This window comes from Chelonia mydas, chromosome 5 (genome assembly GCF_015237465.2).
Source record: "Chelonia mydas isolate rCheMyd1 chromosome 5, rCheMyd1.pri.v2, whole genome shotgun sequence".
Lineage (NCBI taxonomy): Eukaryota > Metazoa > Chordata > Testudines > Cheloniidae > Chelonia > Chelonia mydas.
Window position 1 is genome coordinate 81,665,360 of NC_051245.2, and position 24,494 is coordinate 81,689,853.

The 24,494-nt window shown below is 42.7% G+C and overlaps 1 protein-coding gene across 2 annotated transcripts in view; it reads left to right on the plus strand.

Moving 5' to 3' along the window:
* The window catches only part of ROR2 (receptor tyrosine kinase like orphan receptor 2), a 233,866-nt gene extending 210,849 nt beyond the window's left edge, over nt 1-23,017 (plus strand). For both annotated transcript variants that reach the window (XM_037901665.2, XM_043547159.1), the window contains 5 exons: nt 3,191-3,318; nt 14,887-15,201; nt 16,457-16,702; nt 18,581-18,783; nt 19,951-23,017. In XM_037901665.2, coding sequence (XP_037757593.1) covers nt 3,191-3,318; nt 14,887-15,201; nt 16,457-16,702; nt 18,581-18,783; nt 19,951-21,393 — 2,335 coding nt within the window. In that variant the 3' untranslated portion in view covers nt 21,394-23,017. The remainder of the gene's footprint in view (nt 1-3,190; nt 3,319-14,886; nt 15,202-16,456; nt 16,703-18,580; nt 18,784-19,950) is intronic.
* Nucleotides 23,018-24,494: the final 1,477 nt, after the last annotated feature.

Genomic DNA, 24,494 nt, shown 5'->3' on the forward strand with positions numbered 1-24,494 from the left:
CGAGGGCCACATCTGGGTGGGGAAATTGTATGCAGGGCTAGGGCAGGGGGTTGGGGTGCGGAAGGGAGTGCGGGGTGTGGGAGGGGGTGCAGTGTGCAGGAATGGGCTCAAAGCAAGGGATTGGGACAGAGGAGGGGTGTCGGGTGTGGGAGGGGGCTCAGGGAAGGAGGTTGGGTTCAGGAGGGGTGCGGAATGCAGGAGGGAGCTCAGAGGATTGGGGTGCAGGGTGCGACGGGGGGGCTCAGTGTAGAGACTTGGGGTACACACACACAGAGTGATTGATTGATTTTCACCAGTATGGCCTTCTTCCTCGATTATGGGATTGTGGCTTCTTGGGTAAGTAGTAAAACGTTCTTAAACTATTCCCAATTATCTTCCACATTTTTCTGATTAAATTCTTCCTTGCAGCTGATATGGCTCAGAATTGTTTTCAGCTTTGTGAAATTGGCCCCTCTAAAGCACCAAGTGTATATTACTGGTTTGGATTTTATTCTGTTTGCACATTATAAATATCATCAAGTCATGATCACTTGTACCTAAGCTACCATTAATTTTTAGTTTCTGTGATCAGTACCTCTTTATCTGTCAAGATTAGGTCTATTATAGAATTCTTCTGTGTTGATTGTAACATGTTTTGAGTTAGGAAAATGTCATGTATAATATATAGAAATTCCAATAATATTTTAGCACTGGAAACATGAGACCTCCAACATGTGTCACTCAAACTGAAGTCCCCTGTGATCATGCAGCTTTTTTTCCTTACACATTATAGGTAGGTGCATAAGGAGCCAACCATCCTGTTTCCCTAGTGTGATTTGGTGGTCTGTAGCATACACCAGCTAATACTCCACCTTACACTTTATCTCTTAATACATTGACCCATAAGCATTTGAGATCGTTTTCTTTGAAGTTGTCAGCCAGACTTGCCAGACTCATTTTAGTGTTTTGCCTGGGCTATATTAGAGAGATATAAAGGATTCATTTGGAACATGGCATTTTAATAACAAGAGTCTTGCTTCTGTCAGAACCTCTGACATCTGATTGCTGTTAATTTTTGTGCCCATCCAAGATAATGGCCATATTTCAGTTTAATCAGTAGTTGACTATAACATTCCACAGAGAAACTCTGTATTAACATGTGTATATACACCATATCTGAACGATATTTGCAAGTTCTGACAGAAATAAACAAATTGAACCTGAGTGATCATACTGCTCTTGTCACCAAAACCTTGTTAATTAGATTACTTATTCCTTCAAATTCTTTATGCTGGCAGAGAGGTGGAGCAGGAGGGTGAGATATGGTTACACATAGTTCTCTTAACTGACTTTGTTCCTCATGATCAGTGTTTGAACAGTGAAAGAGATCAAACGGGTTTCATATTCATGCAGTTCATTATGGAGATCGTTGACTTTCCTATTGGGGTGGTCTGGGCTGACTAAACTGTGCAGCTTGTGCAACACTTCAATTTTTTTGGACTCTGAGTATTTAGGAATTGTTAGAAAATGAGGTTTTAATACGATAATGAGTGTGCAGCTGAAAACTGTTCACTGTTGCAATTAACTTGTCCTGAAAGCTTCTGATTCAACCTGTCCTTTGTTCCCATTGGAGAAAAGTGAAATGTCTCTGTGGTGGTTAATCTTCATTCAGCATTTGTGGATGAATTCTTATTTTATTAATGTTTAACATGTATATTGTGGTAGGATTTAGCACAGGGGTGGGCAAACTTTCTGGGCCGAGGACCACATCTGGGTGGGGAAATTGTATGCAGGGCCAGGGCAGGGGGTTGGGGTGCGGGAGGGAGTGCGGGGGGAAGGGGTGCGGTGTGCAGGAATGGGCTCAGCGCAAGGGATTGGGGAAGAGGAGGGGTGTGAGGTGTATGAGGGGGCTCAGGGAAGGAGGTTGGGATTCTGGAGAGGTGCAGAGTGCAGGAGGGAACTCAGGGCAGGGGATTGGGGTGCGACAGGGGCTCAGGGCAGAGAGTTGGGGTGCAGGAGGGGTGTGGGTGTGGCAGGGGGCTCTGGGCCGGGGGGTGGGGGCAGGAGGGGTGCGAGCTCCGGCCTGGCACTGCTTACCTAAAGTAGCTCTCAGGTGGCAGCAGTGCGCACCGGGGCCAGGGCAGGCTCCGCTGCTCCGGGAAGCGGCCGGCACCACGTCCCTGCGCAGCCCCTGGGGGACGGGGCGGGACAGGGCTCCGCGGGCTGCCCTTGTCACCCGTCCAGGTACCTCCCCCAAAGCTCCCATTGGCTGTAGTTCCCGGTTCCCAGCCAATGGGAGCTGCGGCAGGTGGTGCCTGGAGGCAAGGGCAACGCACGGAGCCCTCTGCCTTCCCCTCCAGGGCCCCACGGACATGGTGCTAGCCGCTTCTGAGAGCGGCGCAGGGCCTGCAGCACCACGGGGGGGAAATCCCGCAGGCCGGATCCAAGGCCCTGAGGTGCCGGGGCTGGATCCGGCCCGCGGGCCATAGTTTGCCCACCCCTGGCTTAGCGGCTTCAACCAGGTCAGAGCTCCATTATGTTAGGCACTTGGCAAATATGTAATAAATGGCAGTCTATAATAAGATGGCCCCTCCTGTGGGAGACCACAGCGTGACAGGTTTGCTTCCCTCCATTTCCCCTTTATTCACCCATGCAAAGGAGTGTCTGTCTCAAGAATCTAAACAAGGGGAGTAGAAAAGAAGTTAACACCTAATTACTTTTCATTCTGTTTATCCAACTCTTGGTTCAGAATTATGCCGTATTTTAAATGAATCTTGGGCAAGTCCTATTTTGCTATTTGCTTAAGGAAATAAAGAATTGTAGAAGGAGGTGGGAGACGAGAGCCAACTGCTTGCCTAATTGTATTCAATGCAGTCAGATGCCAGAAATACATGAGGATGTGTAACATGATCTATATTACTGTTTCAGTTTAACAGCTTTTTAATAGGTTCATATGTCAAATCCCATTACCATTAGCCTATGATTTAGAGATTATTCTTGGTTTTACCTTCTTTCTTGAATTAGATGTTTGCAGTGGTGCCCCCATAAATACTTCCAAAGTGGTGTGAAGGTAGGCATAGGGGAGACAGTAGCACCTGGAGTATTGAGGAGTTTCAGATTTAAGTCATTTTAAGAGTATATTCCTTAAAAATTCATTGGGGACAGCTGGACATCTGCAGATGCACTTACAGAATCCCCTTGTCTTTTGCAGAGAAGATTACCATGAAGACGGGTTCTGTCAGCCTTACAGGGGAATTGCATGTGCACGAATCATTGGAAACAGGACCATTTACGTGGACTCCCTCCAGATGCAAGGAGAAATTGAAAACCGAATTACTGGTAGGATTATATGCCTCTAGTGGGACAATAATCATTTGTTCCAGTATCCAGTTCAAGTGCCAACATTACTAGTTTTATTACCACATAGACTTATCAATAAGTTACCCTTATAGTGAGGTTTGAATAAGCAATCCCCTTTCTCTCTCTTGTATTCGAAAAACATTGTTTTACAGGCCAAAAATCTGCTATCATGTTAAAAACATTTTTCACCTTAAGTGAAGTGTCAAAGGCTTGACTCTTTAACAGCTTGTAATTTATATTGGTGTGTTTTACATGATAGATTCAAATGGAAGTACATTTTTAAAAGTCCAAGTGCATTGTAGTGTAATGAAAAACTGTTGTGGTGACTTTGTCCTTAGGCTTCCTCCCTTTTTCTGCAAAATCCCAGGAGAGTTCTGATTTAACATTGATCTATATAAACGAAGTAATGACCTTTCCATGCTCTACTCCTGCTAATTCTTTCTGTGAACACCATTTTGATACACGCTCAGAAACATTTGGTGTTCAAAAGTTTAATTATTTTTCCGGCACAGTAGATGAACATTCAGTTTCTTCACAGAACCACGCCAGAGTGATCAGTGATATTAGCAGCAGTTGATTCTAATGCCCCTCTGCTAGAGCAGTCAGATAAATCCATACACCTCTAAGGAGCAAAGCAAACCAAACATGATCCTATTTATTACCATTTCGCTCACCATCATCACTGTATATTTGAACTCTTAAGAAAAGGATTAACATGTTTGCTGCAGTGAGGTTTTCCAGAAAATGTAGCTACTTTTTGATCAAGTTAAATTTGTTCCCATATACATGTGGCCTTCCGCATGCTGATTGAGTAATATTGGTGTTTGTGGGGGTTGTGTGTTTAGTATGCAGGCCTGGGGTTCAAATTATGTTTTTTGTGGAGTTGATGTCAGTTAATAAAGTTTGATACAGCACTTACACCCAGATCCTGCAAATAGATCTGTGCAGGCATTAGCCCTGTGCCTGCCCAGAGTGCCTCTGATTTCTATGTGGCCATGTGCAGGAGCAGGGATCCACCATGCAGAGGCAACTGCAGGATTGGGGCCTTAGTGCATATATAGGTGGTAATGAGAAGGCATGACCAAATAGTATTTTTAAAGTATCTGAATTTTGAGAGATGTTTACCAAATGCCTTGTGGACTAATTGCTATAGATTTTGCAATGTGCTCAGTTGTTGTGGAGATTCTTAAATGTAACCCTTCAGTGTATATTGAAAGCCTTTAAGCAAATATCTTCGTATTTTGGGGATTGAGCTTGTTAGCTGTTTCTCAACTAATAAGCAATCTCTTTTTTTAAAAAAACAAACCCAAACCTCTCCATTTGTACTTGCGTAGAGGTATATACTGTATAGTGAAGACTGTGGCTCTTTGTGAATGGGTAGTAGGGACACCTACTGTCCAAAGCTAAAACTGACAGTTAAAATGTCATGTAGGTATGGGTTTTGTTCTGGGCCTGAAGAGTAAAATTTACCTATGGTGGTCTGACATTTTGTGGTCATGTGAAGTATTCAGTTCAGTGTTGCCAACTCTTGTAATTTAAACAAAAGCCAGCTGATATTTGGTATTTTTAATTAAAATCTTATCTCCTAAAGTCATGTGATATCTGAGAATCTCAGCTTTCATTTAAAAAAAACTTTCCAGCCTTTATGGCTCTGGAGAAAAGCTTGTAAACACGACCTCTAGAGACTCAAAAAGTCAGAAGGCAAATAAACAGAGACCCAAATTTATTATTTTTATGATTTTAAGCCAATCTCATGATTATTGGAGATCTGACTCATGATTTTTGAATGCTCAGGATTAGCAATATTGTTGTATCATTTAACACTGAAAAATCAGTTTTTGTTTTTTCACTGAAGTAAACAATATGGTCTTTGCAGTCATTTTTACTTCACTGAAGAACAAAATACTCTTGTTCAGGGACTGAAGAGCAAATTTTACCTGTGGTAGCCTGACATTTTGTGGTGGTGTGAAGTATTCAGTTATTCACAGTGTTGCCAACTCTTGCAATTTAAAGAAAAGCCAGCTGATGTGCTGTGGTTTTTGTTTGTTTGTTTAATTTACGCTTCTTGACAGTTGCCATTTTCTTCACCTTTCTTTGGGTTTCTCTAGCTAAACAACCTCAGCCCTCAAGAACTCCAAACTTCCTTTGTGCATGCTGTGGTTTTTGTTTGTTTGTTTAATTTACTCTTCTTGACAGTTGCCATTTTCTTCACCTTTCTTTGGGTTTCTCTAGCTAAACAACCTCAGCCCTCAAGAACTCCAAACTTCCTTTGTGCATGTTGATTCACATGCATTCTGGCTCATTCTTTTTAGGTGACAAATCTGAGGAACTGTCCCAGATTGAGGTGTCAACAGAGGATCTTTGGGAACAAATTAATACATTAAACATTAATAAGTCCTCAGGTCCAGATGATATTTGCCCAAGAGTTTTGAAGGAACTCAAATACCCAACTGCAGAACTACTAACTGTGGTATGTAAGTGTGATGATGGAGTGGTGTGCTGTACCCCCGTCTCTTCCATGAACACAGTGTTCTGAGACGTTCTTGCTTGTAAACTCCATCATGTATTTTATTTACAGTGTTTTAATCCTTCCACCAAAACACATCAGTGTTTCCACACTTTTACACTGTAGCTCAACTTTCTAACCCCTTCTCCAAAAGGAGGGGATGGAGCATAAGGCGTCTCTACTCAGAGGATTCCATTTGTCAGGTTATCCTAGCCTTCTGTTTCTCTCATTCTCTTTCCCTTGAGCCTTTGAGCCTTCTTCCTGTGCCCTTTTATACAGCTTCCCTGTTAATCAGCTCACTAGTGCCAATCTAGCCTGGTAACCAGGTACACACCACTGTCCAATTAAGTCTTCCCCAGGGAAACCTAATTAGTCCTAATAGTGACTAGAGTAATTGCTCAAGTGCTAGCCCTCAGTACTCTGTCACATACCTCCTCCCCTTTCCCAACAGAAGGGAGTTTACCTGTTCTGTTCATTCCCTGTGAAGCAGCTCACATTGGCCACTATCAGAAGACGGGATACTGGACTAGATGGACCTTTGGTCTGACCCAGTATGGCTGTTCTTATGTTCTTAGGAGTTTCTTCCCTCATACTCTTCCTTCTTTACAGGAGGATCTATCAGGCTTCTGCCCCTTCTAGTCCTCATGTTGTTCATTTTGGGTCCTATTATAGGGTCCATCCATTCTCCACCCACAAAAATTGCATTGGGTGGATGGGGGTTGTCCTCATAATTATGTCTCTGCCCACATGTCATCACACCAAGGGCAGCATGCTGAGCTGTTCTCCCTGCCTGTGCCCTCTTTGTTGTTGATGGGGTCCTAAGTTCCATGTAAACTGCGCGGCCATGCAGCAGCCTGTTAAGCCACGCACAGGTGCTCAGGGAACCTGCCTGGCTGGGACCTATGAGGGAAGGGCACCCCTCCCCAGGCCCCAGCCCAGCCCCTAACCTGCCATGGCTGGGGGAGGAGCGGCCCAGCTTCGGCCCAGACCTGCTGCGGCTGGAGCACCCTTCTCCCGGCCTCAACTCAGCCCCCAGACCTGCCGCAGCCAGGGGGTGGGCAGCCCAAACCCAGGCCCGGCCCTGCCAGGGGAGGGGTGCCTATTTCGCAGCCCCAGCCCCAGGCCCGGAGCTATCGTGGCAAGGAGAGGCACCTCTCCCGCCAAGCCCAGGTGCTGCTGCGGGGAGTCCTCTCTCCCCACTGTAGTCCCGAAGCAGCCTGTACCCCAAACCCTTCATCCCTGGCCCCAACCCAGAGCCTGCACCCCCAGCCAGAGCCCTCTCCCCCTGCACCCCAACCCTCTACCCCAGCCCAGAGCCCCTCATCCCCACCCCCCCCCCCAGATCCACACCCCAACCCTCTGCCCCAACCCTGAGCTCCCTCCCACACTCCGAACCCTTTGGTCCCACCCCCACGTCAGTGGGGGGACTTCTCTGTCCGCGGCTTATAATTTCATTTATTTCCTCTACGTTTTTTTCCTTGTTCTGCAGGTTGTATTTCCTCCCTCCTGGGCCTCTGTGCCCACTACAAGGGAGTGGGGCAATCCATCCACTACCTCTATATGTTTCCACCTTCATGTCCCCTTGACTTCCAGGGACACCTGTGCCATGGGGCAGAATTTCATGTCCCCATGTACACATTCAGTTTTGACCCTACTTCCAGTATCCTCTGTGGTTTCATTAACTCCCACCTTATTAGCAAAAGGAATGAAGCCACGTCCACTAGATCCATTTGGCGCCTCCTCCCTATCTTGGTACCTCCTTCTTACCATTACTAAGATGGTAGGTACAGTACTTTCTTTTTTCTTCCCTGCCTGGGGGTCTCGGCCTACCCACAAAACCGTGAAAGCCCACAGTCCATGTATATGTCTGTCACGTCCACATTGGAAATACACTGTGGCCCAAGCCCCTGCCAGAGTTTCGTCGGGCACCTCCTTCATCTTCTTGGGGCCCTTTTCAGCTGTAGGTGTCCCAGTCCTCCTCCTCCTCCTCCTCCCCAGATCTAGTTCCATAACCCACCGACTTACTCTGGGAATGTCCACCTCTGCAAACTCCTCTGTAAAATTAACTGGTTGATGCACCTAACCCATACTCTGGTATTGTCAGGGCGACTCTGAAGAAACTGTTCCAGAATCAGAGCCCATAATCTCTCCTGCCTCCCGCTCCAGTTTGGGTATCAGGCCTTAACCAATGAGTGGCACAGTCTGTTAATTTCTGTGCAAATGCACAGGGCTGTAACCCCCTAGTCCATCTTGTGGGTCTCAATTTCTGGCAGTATTTTTCTGTGGACACACCCACCTGGTTCAGGGTGGCTCCCTTAACCACGGCAAAGTCTCTACTGAGAGCCATATACGCAAACTGTACTTCCCTGGTTAAACAGGGTGGCTGCTGAAGGGCCCACATTGTTCTGTCCCAACTGGCTCCTATGTCCACTTTTTCTAAAGTAAGCAAAACTACATCAGGGTCACCTGCAGGTCCCATCTTCCAGAGTCCTGTGCTCGGTTTCCCATCGCAGGACTCACCAAACTTTACAAGAGTTGCTGCTGAACCTGAGCTTGCTCCCTTATAAATTCCTGAAGGCTCTTTCACTGCTCAGCGTACCAGGCAGGCCAGAACTGTTTCCTTTCTTGTGGGGTTGGAAAGTCAGGACGGTCTTCTGCATATCTCTTTGTGGCTCCACCACCATTGCAGTGTTCCCTTCGTCACCCAGACTGCCAGATCTCTACACCAGCTTCTCTGTTAAGTTCTCCATTCTCATGGATACAAGCTAATCCTGGACAAGCCCTGAGTTGTGACAGTGCAGCGTGCGATACCATTTCCTCTTTTGCAAACTCAGACTGCCCTGAGACCTTAGTGCTTGTAAGCACCAACTTGTAGTTTATTTATGGTGTTTTAATCCCTCCACCAATACATGTCAGTTTGTCCACACTTTTACACCGTATCTCAAATTCAACCCCTTCTCCAAAAGGGGTAGGTGGTGAGGGGCAAGGTGTCTCTAATCAGAGGACTCCCTTTGTCAGGCTCTCCTAGCTTTCAGTTTGTCTCCTTCTCTTCCCCCTGAGTACTTTCTCTAGAGGAATCTTGTTAGGAGGCTTATTCCTTCACCTGCTCACTTCCCTGGTCCTTCTCACATGAACAGAGAGCAACAGTACCCGAAGTCTGTAATTAGGAGGGCTATCAAGCGATTAAAATTAATCTTGATTAATCGCACTATTAAACAATAATAGAATACCATTAATTTAAATATTTTTGGATGTTTTCTACATTTTTAAATATATGGCTTTCAATTACAACACAGAATACAAAGTGTACAGTGCTCACTTTATATTTATATATGTGCATTGTAAAAAACAAAATAGTATTATTCAATTCACCAATTCAAGTACTTTAGTGCAATCTCTTTATCATGAAAGTTGAACTTACAAATGTAGAATTATGTAGAAAAAAACCTGCATTCAAAAATAAAATGTAATATTTTAGAGTCTACTAGTCCACTCAGTCCTACTTCTTGTTCAGCCAATCGCTCAGACAAACAAGTTTGCATACATTTACAAGAGATAATGCCGCCCACTTCTTGTTAACAATGTCCCTGAAAGTGAGAACAGGCGTTCTCATAGTACTGTCATTGCCTGCATCGCAAGATATTTGTGTCAGATGCGCTAAAGACTCATATGTCCCTTCATGCTTCAGCCACCATTCCATAGGATATGCATCCATGCTAATGATGGGTTCTGCTCGATAACAATCCAAAGCAGTGCAGACCAATGCATGTTCATTTTCATTATTTGAGTCAGATGCCACCAGTAGAAGGTTGGTTTTCTTTTTTGGTGGTTCGGATTCTGTAGTTTCCGCATTGGAGCGTTGCTCTTTTCTGACATCTGAAAGCATGCTCCACACCTTGTCGCTCTTAGATTTTGGAAAGCACTTCAGATTCTTAAACCTTGGGTCGAGTGCTATAGCTCTCTTCAGAAATCTCACATTGGTACCTTCTTTGCGTTTTCTCAAATCTACAGTGAAAGTGTTCTGAAAATGAACAAGATGTGCTGGGTCATCATCCAAGACTGCTGTAACATGTAACATGCTGTAATATGGCAGAATGCAGGTAAAACAGAGCAGGGGGCATACAACTCTCCCACAAGGAGTTCAGTCACAAATTTAATTAACGCATTATTTTTTTTAACAAATGTCATCAGCATGGAAGCACGTCCTCTGGAATGGTGGCCGAAGCATGTAGGGGCATACGAATGTCTGGCATATCTCGCATGTAAATACATTGCAATACTGGCTACAAAAGTGCCATGCGAATGCCTGTTCTCACTTACGGGTGACACTGTAAATAAGAAGAGGGCAGCATTATCTCCTGTAAATGTAAACAAACTTGTTTGTCTCAGCGATTGGCTGAACTAGAAGTAGGACTGTAGGCTCTCAAGTGGACTTGTAGGCTCTGAAGTTTTACACTGTTTGAGTGTAGTTATATAACAAAAAGAAATCTACATTTGTAAGTTGCACTTTCATGACAAAGACATTGCACTACAGTACTTGTATGAGGTGCAACTATAGTAAAGAACAGAATTATCAGACATATATAGAAACACAATATGTTGGGGAAGAGCTTTTGTAAAGGGAAATTATGCCTCACCAATCTATTCGAATTATTTGGCGTGGGGGTCTGTAAGTATGTGGACAAGGGTGTTACAGTCGATACCGTGCACTTGAACGTTCAGAAAGCCTTTGACAAGATCCCTAACCACAGTCTCTTAAGCAAAGTAGGCAGTCATGGGATAAGAGGGAAAGACCTCTCCTGGATCACTAAATAGTTAAAAGATAGGTAACAAAGAGTAGGAATAAACGGTCAGTTTCACAATGGAGAGGGGTGGCCACCAGGGATCTGTACTGGGACCAGTGCTGTTCAACATATTTTCATAAATTATCTGGAAAAGGGGTAAACAGTGAGGTGGCAAAATTTGCTGATCATACAAAATTACTCCAAATAGTTAAGTCCGAAGCTGACTGTGAAGAGTCACAATGCGGTCTCACTAAACTGGGTGACTGGGCAAAAAAATGGCTGATGAAAATTCAGTGTTGATAAATGCAAAGTAATGCACATTGGAAAACATAATGCCAGTTATACATACAAAATTATGGGGGTTTAAATTAGCTGTTACCACTCAAGAAAGAGGTCTTGGAGTCGTCTTAGATAATTTTCTGCAAACAGCCGCTCAATATGCAGCAACAGCCAAAAAAGTTAACAATGTTAGGAACCATTTGGAAAAGGATAGATAATCAGATAGAAAATATCATAACGTCACAATGGTATGCCTGCACCTTGAATACTGCATACAGTTCTGGTTGCCTATCATTTCATAAAGATATATTAGAATTGGAAAAAGTACGGAGAAGGGCAAGAGAAATGATTTGGGGTTTGGGCCAGGTTCTTTTTGAGGTGAGATTGAAAAGACTGGGGCTGCTCATCGTAGAAAAGAGAGACGACTAATGGGGGGATATACCATATATCCTCATTCATAAGCCGAATTTTTTTAGTAAAAAAGGGAAGCACCAGAGAAGGGAGTTGGCTTATGAATGGGTATAGAGAGGAAGAGATGGGACACAGCCCCTCCCCACAACAGAAGGTGCAAGGAGAGCCAGCAGAGCCAGAAGGGAAGAGGCGGGGCCAGAGTCTCTCCGCTTCTGGCCATGCTGCTCTCCCCCCAGCCTCCGAAGCAGCTGCAGCTCTGGGGCTGGTAGGCTGCAGACAGGCCGCTTGGCCCCGTCCACCAGAGCAGGCTGTGGCCGCGCCACCCGGCCCAGCCCGCTGGAACACGCTGCGGCCACGCCGCCCGGTCTGGCCCGCTGGAGCAGCTCCGGTCAGGCCAGAGACATCCTCCCCTGGCCCTCCCCAGATAAGGTGGGAAGGGATGAGATGGGAAGAGTGTGGGGGTCCCAGGCTAGGGGTGGGGTCATGTGGGGGGTGGCCACAGGGATTGCTCCCCCCGCAAAAAATTTCCCCATCAGTCTCTGTCCTGGCTCATCAGGGTAAGCAGCTGGCGCGCCGGGACACTTTGTTTAATTAGGCTTACCTCCGTGCCTGCGGATGCTTGAGGTAAACAAACCATCTCGACCCACCAGCAGCTTATCCTGATGGCCCAGGAGCCAAAGTTTGCTGACCGCTGAATTATAGGGTCATCTTATGAATAGGTCATAAAAATTTTCCATTTTTACTTATCCATCTTGGGGGGAGGTCGGCTTATGATCGAATTATATATGGTAATAGTCTATAAAGTTATGAATGGTGTGCAGAAAATGAATAGGGAAGTGTTATTTACCTCTTCACATAACACAAGAACTGGGGATGGCCCGATGACATTAATAGGCAGCTGGTTGAAAATAAACGTAAGGAAGTACTTCACACAACGCATAGTCAAGCCGTGGAACTCGTTTCCAGCGGATGCTGTGAAGGCCAAAAGTATAACTGAGTTCAAAGAAGAATTAGATAAGTATACCTGGTGAATAAGGGAAGCAAGCTAGAGGCTAGGGGATATGAGGATGGCTTCTAGGGAGACTTTGAGGGAGTAGGCAGATTGAGAAACATGAAGGGTTGAGTGGGTCTTTGGGGAGATGAGGGTTTATCAGGGATGTGCAGGGGATAGATCAGTGGTTTTCAAACTTTTTTTTCCTGGCGACCCAGTTGAAGAAAATTGTTGATGCCCATGACCCAATGGAGCTGGGGATGAGGGGTTTGGGGTGTGGGAGGGGGCTCCGGGCAGGGGGATGGAATGCGGGAGGGGGCCAGGGCTCTGGGCTGGGGGTGCGGGCTCTGGGGTGGGGCCAGGAATGAGGGGTTTGGGGTACAGGAGGGGGCTCAGGGTTTGGGGGTCCTCAGGGCTGGGGAAGGGGACTGGGGTGTGAGCTTACCTTGGGTGGCTCCCGGTTAGCGGCGCAGCAGGAATGCTAAGGGAGGCTTCCTGGCACTGCAGGCCCTGCTGCGCCCCGGAAGTGGCCAGCAGCAGGTCCACCTCCTAGGTGGAGGCGTGCGGCTCTCACCCACAGGCACCGTGCCCTCCTCCCCCCAGCTCCCATTGGCTGGTTCCTGGCCAATGGGAGTGCAGAGCCAGTGCTCGGGGAGGGAGCAGCACTTGGAGCCTTGAGGCCCCCCACCTAGGAGCTGTACCTGCTGCTGGCCGCTTCCGGGGCGCAGCACGGAGCCAGGACAGGTAGGGACTAGCCTGCCTTAGCCGGGCAGCACCACTGATGGGACTTTTAACGGCCCAGTCAGCAGTGCTGACCAGAGCTGCCGTGACCCACTGCCTTACATTCTGCGACCCACAGTTTGCAAACCACTAAGATAGAGGGAAGAGCCTTTTTGTGCAGTAGGCCAGGAGTGGAGGGGCACCAGTGTCTCTGTGCCAAGGCATTAGGCCTTGAAGGTTGCCCCAGTGCACCAAGGCAGCAGTGCTGATAAGAAAGTCCTTCAAGAGCCAAGGCCCCTGTGCAGATACTCTGCTCCACAGCACTGCTGCCTTGGCTCTCTGGTGCACCAGTAAGAACATGCCTCCCTCACGTTTCTGATGTTCCTGCACATCTGTGAGGCATACTTCAGCCCCTGCTGTCTCCACCCCCAACCCTGTTCTCTTCAAGCACCCAACAATACCAAGTCCTCATCAGAATACACCTATCACTCACGTATGCAGATCTGAAGTCTGTAATACCTACATAAAAATTACTACCAAATGTAGTTGTTTGCAGTATTTTAGCTGTGTTCATCCCAGGATATTAAAGAGACATGGTGACTGAGGTAATACCTGTTGTTGAAGTTGGTGCAGTAAAAGGTATTACTTCTCCCACCTTGTCTGTACCAAATTTCGAACGGTCACTAACAATTAGATCACCCATTCACATTGACATTTTCTCCTAAACTTTACAGAGAAGCATATCTTACAGCTGTTTTGCCGTCTGAAAACAATACCTCACTTACTTGCACTTACTCCAGTACAAAGACGCTTACAGAACTACTTACAATAGAACTGATGAAAGCCTATGTTAATAATCAAAGCACCTGAATTTATAACCAGTAAACAGGGCTCAAGTTGAAGCAGCAGCACGTTGTCTGTTCAGGAAGAGATATGTTGGCATAATTGGTGGAAGGATGGTAGTGAAGCTGAGGAGAGGACCTAATGAGTGGATCATAGACGGGGCATTGAATGATTTAACAGCTTATTTCCTTGCTTTTAATGGTTTGCATTGGTGGAATAAGCGGTCTAACAACCCTAACTCAAAGTTAATTTTTTTTGTGTGGGAATATTACTATATTTAGGGCTTGATTCATCCCTCGGATACATGATGCACATCATTATTTATCTCTTCTTCTTTAAAACGTTAAAGAAAACTCCCAGATAAATGGCAGTGTGTAGGCGTTCAGTGCCTATGGGGAGGATCAAGTCCTTAGTGAGTTGTGACACTTGTCTTAATAGGACTGGGGCTTTGGGATTATCAATATGCATTTTATCTCAGCACCTGCTATCGGGCTTCTTATTGTAAAATATCATCAAATGTTAATAGAGTCCTTCCTTTTGTCTGGCAAGGATTGAAAATAAAGATTGCCTGGCTTATTGATGAAAATGAAAGCATGAGGCTTAGTGATCTAAACTCAGGTTTGACCTAACTAGAAACCTTGACACTACAGATTCAAGTCCTGACAGGGTTGGCTCAGTCCTTCTAAGACAAATAAATTAAGCACCATACAGTTTACTCTATAAGGGTGTCTTGAATCACACCATCGAAACTGAGGTCCTGTGCACTCTGCATGGACGTTAAAGATACAACAGCATTTGGGTTTGCCCCATTAAGTCTAGCCAATATTTCCTTTCCACTATTCTGTGCATTATTTGTCGGCCTAGCTTCCACACTCCACCTCATTGATACTGCACGAAGATAGGCTTTGAGATCCTTCAAGACACAGGGTGCTGTGTTAACGTAAAAACTTTTATTTGTTTTGTTTAGTTTATTATGTACTAGTGCTCATCCAGTAATTTTTGCTTATTTCCAGCCGCATTTACCATGATTGGCACTTCTACCCATTTATCTGATCAGTGCTCGCAGTTTGCCATTCCGTCATTCTGCCACTTTGTGTTTCCACTGTGTGATGAGCGCTCTCGGACCCCCAAGCCAAGGGAGCTGTGTCGGGATGAATGTGAAGTTCTGGAGAATGACCTCTGTAGGCAGGAATATAACATTGCTAGGTCCAATCCCCTCATCCTGATGCAACTACAACTGCCCAAGTGTGAGGACCTGCCACTGCCTGACACTCTGGAGGCTGCCAACTGCATAAGAATTGGGATCCCTGTAGAACGGCTCAACAGATGTAAGGTTTAATGTTTCAAGCTTTGAGCTTTTTTATTTCTCTTGTCACTGACAAGATTATAAAATGAGATGGTCTACAGTGACTCTAGCTACATAAACTTATTGTCATACTGAATGTTTTCATAAGGAGATCTGATTGCCTTTCATAATGCATAATACTGATCATAACCTGCACTGTTGCAAAATATAGAGCTAGATGGGAAGCTTAGAGGAATTGAGTGATCATGAAAGCTGCTGAATTGACAACTCTGGAAGATAAAGGCCTGTATCCACACAAGAAGTACACCAGAAACAAGTGAAAGCTTCCCCACGCCACTGTCAGTGTATCACAACTCTGTTCTGTAGGATCCCTGTGTAGTAAGAGTGCAGTTCACTCACCTGTCCTGTTCAGTCCTTGGCCTCTTGGCTGAGACTCCGTATCCATGTATGTGTAGGTTTTGTTTGAATTTCAGTAATCTTTAAGTAGGTCACAAAAGCTTCACTTGAAATGGCTGTTAAGAAACTATACATTTTAGGATAATTAACTTTCGTTCTTTTAATATGGACTATTAATCCTGCAAATCAAGCTGGGAGTGTAATTCTCCTTGCTATACTGGATGCATACATCTGTGGGTGTTTTATTAGCATCCAAGGGTTAGATTCATTGTTAGTGTATACTGCTATTTTTCTCTACCTACTCCATTCCCCTATAACTGATCGCCATACCCACATGCTCAGCTACATTAGACTAACATGACTATACGTAGATAGCTGGCAAGATTCATAGTCTGCTAAGCTTACTCTGAATTCCCATCCTTTCAGTACCTCCTCCTCTTCTAGCAATCAGCAGAGTTGAGCAGCAGGGGCAGTTTTGTAGAGCTGGTCGGGGTCAATTAGGATGAAATGTAACCATTTGAGTTGCAATGCAGAGGTACTTAGGAGCTGATTAGTTCCAGGTAGCTGAGAAGCAGAATCAGCCAAAGAGGTGTGTTTGTGGGGGAAGAGGGATTAAAAATCAGCCAGGGAGTTGGAAAAGATACCAGCCAGAGGGAATGGAGAAAACAAAAGCAACTGGGATCAGGGGAAAGAGAATAACCAAGCAAGGGAAGGAGTCAGCCAATCAACTCTGGCTCCAGGGGCTAATAGCAAGCATAATTTCCCATGCTTCTTAGGGTTCATGGCACTCCCTCTAATGGGTGAAGTTCTACATGTGAGAACAGCAGTAATAAAGTGTTCTCTTCATTTATTTTAATTTTATGTGAAATCCCTTGTTACAGATCACCAGTGTTACAATGGCTCTGGAGCTGATTATAGAGGGACCATTAGTGTCACCAAATCAGGCCACAATTGTCAGCATTGGAATTCCCAGCATCCTCATAACCATGATCTGACAAGCACACAGTTTCCAGAGCTAGGAGGTGGACATGCATATTGCCGAAATCCTGGAAGTCAGATGGATGGTCCCTGGTGTTTTACACAGAATAAAAACGTACGCATGGAACTGTGTGAAGTACCGTCTTGTAGTATGTATTCTCTTTTATTTCCCCTTTACTACTGTCCTAAAGCTTTTATGGTTTTAAATATTGCTAATTGTTAGAGTATCACTCATTGAGAAATTTACAATTCTAATGTTTTCATTGGTTGTAGTGTGGCACCATTGTTTCTTGTTACACATTTGTAATGTTGTTTTCAGACCAAAGTTTGTTGCCTGGAACTCTGTACTGCCTATTTATTGTATTTCTGGAGCAAAAAACAGAGACAATAATTAACGATATTACATACATTTAATATATCCATATTTCCGTATACAGTTTAGTTTCTGATTTGGTTAATATAGTTGGTGTTGCTCTGAATATAGGTTAAGAAATAATTTGGTTTTATTTAACGCTATTCAGCATTATCTTACTGTTTCTATCTAAGGCATCTTAGTTTGGAGAACATAGATTCTCAGTCTGGCCTTGAGGTGGATGGCAATCTATGTACTAAGCCAAGAAACCAACAAAAGTCGGCTTTACCCAGCTTTGGCATTGGAAAAAGGAGATGATAATTCACACATCCTGTAGAGGGAGATAAAGCATTATACTTGGTTATAGGAAACAAAATCAAAAGCATAGAATCAAAGGCACCATGCAGATCATGATTTTAAAATAAATCTTCTAGACTAAATACCTAGTAGTGAAAATGCTCATGAATCAGTATTGCATTAGTATTAGCAAGAAGCCATCCTAGTTAACCCAACGGAGTCCTGCCCTATAGTGACACTTTAGTACAGTCCCTTTAGCTTCAATGCATTAGCATAGAATTCATTCTAGAGCCATTACTGGTAGTTTGAGTGCCAAAGGTGAACTCAGTACTGTGCAGAACAAGGAAAAAGGCACGATCCCTGCTGCGATAAGTGTGAAGTATAAGCCTCACAAACGTTGCTTCATTAGAGACAGGCAGTACTTAAAATTAAAACTGTAAAATGTAAAATTTCTGATTTACCTCACTTCATTACTTGATTTGACTTAAAAAGAAAAAATCTATATTACATGATGATGTGTTATGAAGATTTTATTCATATGAGTTTGGGAGGGAAGCACTCACAAATGGCATAGTCACAAATTTCATAAGGCATCCCACATGAGTGCCAATAAAACCTTTTGTACCATACCATGCTGTCCTGTACTCTGTATATGCCACACATTTTACAGAAAAATATTTTAGAAATTCTTTAGAGAGCCTTTATTAAATATATTGACACTATTTTTTATCCGTGTCTGCCTGAGAAATAAGACTACCTTGATACCAAAAAGTTCAATGGTATCTAAATAATTTGGAGGTGGGGAGAGATTTCACATTTTGTGGGCCAACACAGTAGTGTTGGCAGAGTTAAAGTAGTGGGCAAAGTGCTGATGAAAGGGTTAAAGTTGGATGATAAGGACTGTTTGTCATATGGCTCTGCAGTTTATCACATTGAGATCACCCGTGCATGCATACCTACATGTATAATGATGAAGACTAATCACTGTACTTCATCCAGTAAGCAAGTTAATGCAGTTTCACAACAGTCTGTATTCTGCAGTTTCTGTACTGGGAAAGTTCAAAAATAGTGTTTCAGATGTAAAATAAACTATAAATTAAATGGATCCAATGCTTTCGTTGCGTATCCTTGAACCCACTAGTTGCCATGTCCATTCAACATTTATTCTCAGGAATATTGGACGGAAAATTAGTTTGTGGCTGATGGAATTAAAAGCCTGTACTTAGAATGTAACTTCTGTTTTAAAATCATGTGATTTGCTTCTTTTGTTTAAAGATTATTCTCAATATTCACACGAGTTTTTTTAAACTTACTTTGCTTTTGAATACTTTAAAAAAACAACATCACCTGAAAACAATAAATATTTAAATCCCAACAGGTCCACGTGACAACAGCAAAATGGGGATCCTCTACATTCTGGTTCCTAGCATAGCCATCCCTTTGGTTATTGCCTGCCTTTTCTTCTTGGTCTGCGTGTGTAGGAACAAACAAAAGGCATCTGCTGCTACACCCCAACGTCGCCAGTTGATGGCATCTCCTAGCCAGGACATGGAAATGCCACTTATTAATCAGCACAAACAGGTATTTTTTGCAGACTTTTTAAAGGCCAAGATTGTGAAAAATGTCGTGGTTTTGAATGCCTCACATTTTGGCCAAATTGAGGCATCTGTAAAAGGCCTGATTTTCAGAGTGTTTACAAAGCACCCAACTTATGAAAATCAGGCCCTTTGTGGTATCTCCCAAAATTGAGCACCCAAATCCACAGTCAATACAGCTTTCAATACAAAAATATTTCTGTGTAGTTTGTATCTGTGTGTGTAAGTGGCACTCCTAGTCATTCTTTGCTTTGTCTTCTTACTTCAGTGACTAGAAATCTTGATATCTATGATTCATTCTTAATTTTGCCCCAGTAATGGCTTGTAGTTTTGCTTGTTTTCAGCAGTACATGCAACAATTTTCCTTCCAAATTACTCTACTTTGGTTTCCAATATGCTGAAGTCCTCACTGGACCGGGGGAAGAGGATATGGAAGAGTCTGTGTACAATATTCTTCTAAGCCTGGGTACCTCAGAAGACAGTACAATCAAAATGACTTTTTAAATTTTTGATAAACTTCTATTTTTTAACTTCCAGAATATGAATGATTTTCTGGCTAATTAAAAGGTCTCCATGTTAGAATTCAGTTCAGATCTAAAGTAGATTTTTTTTATCCTAGTATTTACTAAATGTTAGTTCAAAAAGACAATACACAATTTGGTACAGTTGGCAACACCTGTTCAGGAAACTGTCAGCTGAAAGAATGGACATTGCCAGTTGAACCAAACTGTGTATTAATTTTGTGAATCCATTAAGGAATGAAGTTTAATGGCAGAGCTGTATGGGGAGTATACACCGGGTCTGATTGACCTATGGTTAAACAAGTACTCCCTTGTTTCTAAAGCTGCCAGTTTTACCCAGAATTGATAATCTTTTCAACTTGCAGAAATATGGTGCTCTTTTGTATTTATCAATTGAAATAATCATGCTCACCTTCCAACACAATTAAATTTGGACTTCTGATAATAGTATCATCCGTTTCAGGGTTATGAGTAAAATTAAGATCTAGTTGAACATACAACAATGATTTAAATGGAAAATAAACTTTTGACAAAACCGTCATCCTGTGGTAGCATGTAACCATTAGTTTTGTCTTTAATAGAGAATTGTAGTGTTATAAAATACTATGAATTACCTTGATTTTTTTTTCCAGACTAAACTTAAAGAGATCAATCTGTCTACTGTGAGGTTTATGGAAGAGCTAGGGGAAGAGAGGTTTGGAAAAGTCTACAAGGGGCATCTGTTTGGTACAACGCCCGGTGAACAGACACAAGCTATTGCCATCAAAACACTCAAAGACAAAGCAGAATTGGCTCTTCGGGAAGAATTCAAACATGAAGCAATGATGAGATCACGTTTACAGCACCCAAATATTGTCTGCTTGCTGGGAATAGTGACAAAAGAACAGCCCATCAGCATGATTTTTAGTTATTGTTCCCACAGTGATCTCCATGAGTTTTTAGTTATGAGATCTCCCCATTCTGATGTTGGCAGCACTGATGATGACAAGACAGTAAAATCAGCTCTGGAACCAGCAGATTTTTTTCACATTGTGACTCAGGTAGCTGCGGGAATGGAATACCTCTCAAGTCATCATATCGTTCACAAGGACTTAGCCACCAGAAATATATTGGTATTTGATAAGCTTAATGTGAAAATATCTGATTTAGGCCTTTTCAGGGAAGTTTACTCTGCTGATTACTTTAAACTCATGGGAAATTCCCTTCTTCCTATCCGATGGATGTCCCCTGAGGCTATCATGTACGGCAAATTTTCTGTTGATTCAGATATTTGGTCCTATGGAGTTGTGCTGTGGGAAATTTTCAGCTATGGCCTGCAGCCTTACTGTGGTTATTCTAACCAGGATGTCATTGAAATGATAAGGAATCGACAGGTTTTGCCATGTCCAGACGACTGCCCCACATGGATATACACTTTGATGTTGGAATGTTGGAATGAATTCCCCAACAGAAGACCAAGATTTAAAGATATTCACAATAGACTAAGAACATGGGGAAACATTTCTAATTACAACAGCTCAGCACAAACCTCTGGGGCAAGCAACACCACACAAACAAGTTCTCTCAGCACAAGCCCTGTTAGTAATATCAGCAATGCTAGGTATGTTGGACCAAAGCAGAAAACTCAAGCTTTCCCTCAGCCACAGTTCATACAAATGAAAGGGCAGATCAGACCAATGGTCCCACCTCCTCAGCTCTACATTCCTGTCAATGGTTATCAACCGATGCCAGCATATGGCGCCTACTTGCCAAATTTTTACCCTGTCCAAATCCCAATGCAAATGGCTCCACAGCAAATGCCTCCACAGATGATTCCAAAACCAGGCTCCCATCACAGTGGGAGTGGTTCTACCAGCACAGGCTATGTAACAACAGCACCCTCCAATGCATCTGTGGCCGACAGGGCTGCTCTGCTCTCAGAGGGTACAGATGATACACATAATGGAGCAGAAGATATAGCCCAAAAACCTGTCCAGGAAGAGGAGGAGGAGGAGGGTTCTGTACCAGAAACAGAATTACTAGGGGATAATGACACTCTTCAGATGGATGAAGCGGAGATTCAATCCGAAGCCTAATGAAATTGGACTCACTACTAAGAGAAAGTTTCACATCACTTCAGTGCAGCTGGAGACTGTAGTCCCTTTGACTTAAGATCAGTCATTTTGATCTGACTTTTTAGCCACAACTGACCAAACTTAAAAATAAAATCAAATAAAATTCAGCAGTAATGATATACCAAGTTTATTGATCATTGCAAAAATCTGATGGCAACAAACATGATGGTATAGAATTGCTGTTTCTAATTTTTTTGACTACCGTTCTTGAGAGAGGCTGCTTTACTATAATGTACTGTTGCTGTGCAACATATTGCGGAGTAGCATTGCACATCATGTATATCATGATCTGTGATTGTAATTTTAGTGAATTATTCTTAAGTCAATAACAGAAAAAGGAATCAAACTACAGTAGCACGCAGGATTGCTCTGAGTGTGAAGAAGTGCCCTGGATGTGATGGACAGCTTAGCGTATAGTATTTTCTCTTTGATATAATGGACAAGAGATTGTATGTTTATTTTTTAAATCTGAAAAAAACAAGTTAAGAATATCGTTCCATGTTTGTATTACAATAGGCAGAAAATTAGGGAAACGGGACATAACGTGAGAAAAGAGAGAATGTCTTTCTTACATTACTCCCAGGGACTATGGCAGAAACTTCCAATGAGATCAGTTGATTTCCTCTGTGAATGAGTTCCTTCACTGCTGCATATTTTTAGTAGCAAGTAGCCTTAATACATTGTTAACCAAAAGCAGACACATTGGAGGCCGTGCACTAACTTAACAATCCAACTTCTGTTGCATGTTGGTTGTCAAGTACAGAAAAGGGCTTAAGATACATATTTCTACATTTTAAAACTTTTTGCAGGGTTATGAACTCACCTGATTTGAGTGAGGATAGTGCTAGATTGCATGTAAAACCTTGTTAGTTTCCTGCCTTTTTAGTGAAAATGGATTTTTGAATTTTAGAAGACCAAAATAAGCAGTATTGTACAGAATGCTGTTTTTGTGCTTCTTGCAAGATGAATCATGTACAGATCTTTAAATGTAATTTATGTTTTATTACATTTTATATACCTTTTTCATTTAAGTATTTTGAACTTTGAAGAAAAGGCTTTATAATTTAATCGTTTACATTATCCACTTGGGATGCAGTTTTATTGTATTTTTTTGGTTCATTTTGTAAAATATATAAGCAGGTCTATACATTTCATGACTGTTTCTGTAATACAGACACGCACTGTAGTATTGTAATAGCCTACACACAGTATAGTCATAAATTGTAAATCCAACACGGAATATCCAATAAAGTGATGCAAAACGTTGGATTAAGTTATCTTTACAGTCCTACAGAAGTTATTTTTGTTACAACACTTTGTGAAATGAAGTACACTGTAGAAGTGGAAATGGCCAAAGTTCCTCATGGTTACAGCTTTTTTTAAACTACTACTATACTCAATTTGGATCTACTTACAAGGTGTGCATCATTGTAACCTACAGCCTATGTCACTGCTTTACTGGTTTCTAGCTTTTCACCTGGACTTGGAAATGCACTGGTAGGAAAACAATGAAAAAGCTCTACTGCTTTTGTTCATGTAAGGTGGCTTTGGATGCTATTAATAAAACATTATAAATATTTTGGAATTACTACTTTTGTCTTTTTAAAATTATTTTGGCTTTGATATGTAACAGCATATTCCGCTTGTCATCTTCTCTTTTGCTTACTTTTTTATTTACTGACAAAGAATTAGAGGCAAGGCTGGTCAAGTGATGTCCAAAATTCTCCAGTAAGAGAAATCAAATATTAATTACTGATGCACAATGGAACCAGTTCTGAACAATACATCCTAAAGTTTACTACAGTTAATACAATCCAACATCTTCACAATTTTTGGTTTTATAAACTCTCCTAATCTGCATCCTCACTCCTCATAAATTTAGCGTATCAGTGCAATCAGAAAAAAAATCAAGCATTTTATGATTTGTTTTCTCCTTATGTGAAGCCTAAATCATCTCTCAATCCAACTGATGGTGGAAGAGGGGAAGTGTAAGGGAACTCTTTAGGCATTTGTTTCCCCATTTATCCCATTTGTGCTCTGCTAATTTCCAGGCCTTTGAGTATTCTAAACATTGTAAAATCAGGTGAGACATGGAAAAATATAAATACTTCAATTATCTGAATTGCAAAATGCTGCCCTGAACTAAAGGATGCATATAAAATCAAAGTTCACATTACATAGTGGTGGGATGTTGCTTCTAGTTTTTCCAGCTATTTTAGTTGCTTTTACTACAGAGCAGAAGAAAGTCAGTAGTACAAAATATACCCGTGGGCTTTTCAGAAACCATGATAATCATAAACAAACTAGGGAAATGTGGTCTAGATGAAGATACTATAAAGTGGGGGTCCTCCACTTGTTGAAAAACTGTTTCTAAGGTCAGTTTTGGATCCCGTACTATTCAATATTTTTATTATTAACTTGGGTAGTGGAATGGAGAGCATGCTTATAAAATTTGCAGATAACACCAAGCAGGAAGGGGTTCCATGCACTTTGGAGAATACGATTAGAGTTCAAAATTACCTTGACAAATTGGAGCATTGGTCTGAAATCACCATGATAAAATTCAATAAAGACAAGTGCAAAGTACTGCACTTAGGAAGGAAAATCAAAAGCACAACTACAAAATGGAAGTACCTGGCTAAGTGGTAGTACTGCTGAAAAAGATCTGGGGGCTAGAGTGGGTCACAAATTGAATACAACAACAATGTGATGCAGTTGCAAAAAGCTAATATCACTCTAGTGTAGTACGAGGAATGTAGTATGTAAGACATGGGAGGTCATTGTCTGGCTTTACTTGGCACTGGTGAGGCCTCAGCTGTAGTACTGTGTCCAATTACAGATGCCAGTCTTGAGGAAAGATGTGGACAAATTGGGGAGAGTGCAGAGGAGACCAACAAAATGATAAAAGGTCTAGGAAACCTGAGTTATGAAGAAAGGTTAAAAAAACTGGGCATGTTTAGTCTTGAAAAAAGAAGGTGGAAGGGAAACTTACAAGTCTTCAACTATGTTAAGAGCTGTTATAAAGAGGACTGTGATCAGTTGTTCTCCATGTCCCGTCTCCA